Source organism: Lolium perenne, chromosome 3 (assembly GCF_019359855.2).
Source record: "Lolium perenne isolate Kyuss_39 chromosome 3, Kyuss_2.0, whole genome shotgun sequence".
Taxonomy (NCBI): domain Eukaryota; kingdom Viridiplantae; phylum Streptophyta; class Magnoliopsida; order Poales; family Poaceae; genus Lolium; species Lolium perenne.
Window position 1 is genome coordinate 321,543,881 of NC_067246.2, and position 3,407 is coordinate 321,547,287.

General features: G+C 46.5%; 1 protein-coding gene across 1 annotated transcript; it reads right to left on the reverse strand.

Annotated features, from left to right (window-relative positions):
- Positions 1-862: 862 nt before the first annotated feature.
- LOC127345662 (purine permease 3) lies at positions 863-2,394 on the reverse strand. Its single transcript, XM_051372154.2, has 2 exons — positions 1,552-2,394; positions 863-1,323 (listed from the first exon to the last, which is right to left on the reverse strand). Exons 1-2 carry the CDS (start codon positions 2,335-2,337, stop codon positions 991-993), a joined length of 1,119 nt encoding a protein of 372 aa, XP_051228114.1. The 5' UTR covers positions 2,338-2,394; the 3' UTR covers positions 863-990.
- Positions 2,395-3,407: the final 1,013 nt, after the last annotated feature.

The following is a 3,407-nucleotide window of genomic DNA, read 5'->3' on the forward strand; positions in this document are numbered from 1 at the left end:
AGACGTTTTTTTGACACAAATCTAGACACATGCCTTAAAAACGGTTTTTAAGAACCAAGTCAGTGTTGTGTTATTTTCTCTTTTGTTCTTGCAAGCCTTATTTATTTCTACGTGGACAGTGCCACATCCCCCCTTCCCCTCCGTCTGAGTCAATTTTTCTACCGTCCGTCATACATCAATAGTCACACTAATTTTACTTAAAAAATAATCACACTAATTATTTTTTAAACGAGATGAATCACACCAATTATTGTTTTTGTGCAGCATGTGATGTTTAATGGTCAATCATATGCTGGTTTTGCCTCAGCCTATTTTTCTAGAGGTGGTTGATGTCAGGTCTTTTTTATATGCAATTGTATGCACATACGTGTGCAATAGCGTATGTGTGTGTCTTGCACATATGTCTGTAATTGCACACATATGTGTAACTACATATTGTTTGGAATTTTGTACTACATTATTTCTTTAATTTGTCCATGTTAACTTGTATCTGGGCTTGTAGTTGTTTTTTAGCAAATATGTGTGCAATTACATATGGATATGTAATTGCATATGTGTGCAGTTTCAAATTTTATACCTAATCTATTTTTCAATTTAATTTTCCAAGTTAACTTGTAACTGGCTTTTTTAGCTTCTTAGTCGGCTGTAAGTATGCATGAAAAAAGATCAAAACCCGAAATAATATATATAGGAGGCCGGAAACTGATGAGTGTCCCATCAATAAAAGAAAAGGTGGATGACACGATCCATCACTAGGCGCATCCTTAACTTAAACTACATCTCGTTTTTCTTCTTTTTCTACAAAGGAAACATAGCGCTGGTATTTGCATCAATTCTTGCACACAACTAAATATATACCTCACTCATGTAATAGTTTATTTTATTTTCAGCCAACATAGCTTCATAGCAATACAACTAAAGTTTCATCGTTACAATGGACTGACCCGACAAATCGAGGACCAACACCACAATATGATCACAAAAGATCATTTAAAGATCTAATTTCTCTGCATTTGAGGGCTTGTTGGACGACTGCGCATGGATCTGGATCTCACCATAGAAGTAGGAGACGAAGCCCCAAACGGAGAGGGCCACTGCTATGCCTTTGATACCGTTGAACGGCTCGTGGAAGAATAAGACGGCGAGCACCTCGGTGACTGGGATGAGGACAGTCATGATGACGCCGCCGAGCAGCGCCGAACCGTAGAATACTGCACCCATGATGCCAAGGCAAAACAACTGGTACATGATGGCGGCACCGACCAGCAGCACGTAGTAGCCTGCCTTGCCGAGCCCGAACTCCTGGGCTTCACGTGGGATTGCCTGCATTTGGTTGCTCTTCGGTTAACTTACCTCTAGCAATTCAAGTACACACGTTTCTTTATTAAAGAAGTGTAATGAGAAGACTAATTATAGGACATGTCCATAAATCTGTGACCCGGAGCGTAGCATGCATGAAACCAGAATTTATATAGGCCCTATGTTCATACTGGTATAGATTCGTTTACACGTACGTGAGCGCGTAGTCGCGTACGTTAAACTTAAACTTACGTGGAAGTCATTGTTGACGATCATGCCGATGATGCTGAAGACCGTGGCCGAGAACCCGATGACGACCTGCATCTCCATGACCAGCGTGTAAGTGACGGCGCAGCGGGAGCGCGCGACGTGCCGCGCCTGGCTGAGCTCTATGACGGGCAGCATGAGCCCGTACAGCGCGGCAGCGCCGAGCGTCAAGCCGAACCCTGCGTAGTACTGCACTCTCGTCACCCCCGCCGGGCGGTCCCCTCCGCCGTTCATCCCCAGCATGGCAGCGCCGACGCTGAGTAGCACCACGGCATTGACGGAGAAGGCCGTGAACCGCTGGCGCACGAGCACGAGAGCGAAGCCGGCCGTGAAGGCGAGCTGCGTGGACATGAGGACGGAGGAGGTGGACACGGGTAGGTAGTCCAGGCCGAAGGCGTAGAGGAGGTTGTCGAGCCCGGTCATGATGCCGACCACGACGCTCGCGGCCAGGAGCAGGGGCGAGATAAAGAAGACCGGCGTTTTGTTGGTGGAGCACCGGCGGCGAGAGAGGAACGAGACGGTGAGCGGCGCGAGCAGGAGCGGCCATCCGGCGGTCTGGAGCAGGCTAGAGAGCCACTTGCGGTTCCCGCCGTGGAGGAAGTAGGTGCGGAGGAGGAGTGGCCCGCTCGCCCAGCCGACGACCATGAGGACGAAGCTGAGGACCAGGCGGGGGTTACGGTGGAGCGGTTTAGCCGCGACACCGGCGGCGGCGGCGCTAGCGAGCTGCTGCTGCTCGAGGGGCTGTGTCAGAGCTGGGGTTTCAACGTCCATGATCGGTGGTCGGGCGAGTAACCTCGAGTACTCTTGATGACGCTCTGCCACACGATTTGGGAGAGCCTGGATCGATGTGACGAGTGACAGTGTCAATACCCTCGTTATATAGGCCGGCCGTATGGTGTATGGTGCGCGTATGGTATGCGCGGTAGCCATTTTCTAAGATTAAATTATACCTCAATAATGCTGGACGTACGGGCAAAACATGCTACGGAGGCTCTACGGGCTGACGTGTAACGTGTGGGTTGGTTGAGTTTTCTATCCTCCCTGAAAAATCGGGCTGCATGCTGAGTTCTACAACTGAGTTGGTTGAGTCCGTAAGAATTTTTTGTAAGATTCATCCGTACCTCTCTCTTTATCGCTGGACGGGCAGGAGCCGTTATCTATGCAAGATAACTAAATGGAAATCGTTGGGATTCGATCGCCCGATAGCTGGAAAAAAGGAACGGCCCTGGCCCTAGCACGCGGTCGACCATTTTTGGACGGTATCGTATTCCGCGACTTTTCTATTTTCGTCCCGCCAATGATTGCTGCTGTTCGTCCGCCCGCGCAGGCAAAAATATTTCGCGTGTAACACGGGATTCGATCACCCAACCTAGGGGTTAAACAGGACCGCGCTGATAACCAGATTCTTGCATATAAAGGAGGCCCATATCATTTTTATAGTAAAAATCCAGCGAAACGAACCAGATAAAAGCAAATCGCTTGCTCTCTAATCCGGTTTTAAAATGAGGATTTCGAAGGCAAATATAGTACGCGCAACAATTTTAATTTGTTTCTACAGTTATCTACCTAATGTTTATCATACATACGATTTTGTTAACATGAACATTTATTTATCAATAGTAAATGTGAATAGTTATTGATCTGAAATCCAAAATTTTATTTACAATATTTTGTTGCTTTTTAGCTCAAAATTTATCAACCCTCCGCTTGTCGTTTAGTAGTAACTGTAAATTAAAATTATCGACCCGACAAACTAATTTTATGTCAAATATTTTAGCGATTTTTTTAGTTCACAATTTATCAACCCATATACCCGTTATTTATCAACGGAAAATGTGAAT

Excerpts from the sequence above, each read along its gene's own strand:
- LOC127345662 (XM_051372154.2), bottom strand. The coding sequence starts at position 2,337 with ATGGACGTTGAAACCCCAGCTCTGACACAGCCCCTCGAGCAGCAGCAG. Across the intron at positions 1,324-1,551 it reads TCGTCAACAATGACTTCCAC|GCAATCCCACGTGAAGCCCA; the intron begins GTAAGTTTAAGT and ends AACCAAATGCAG.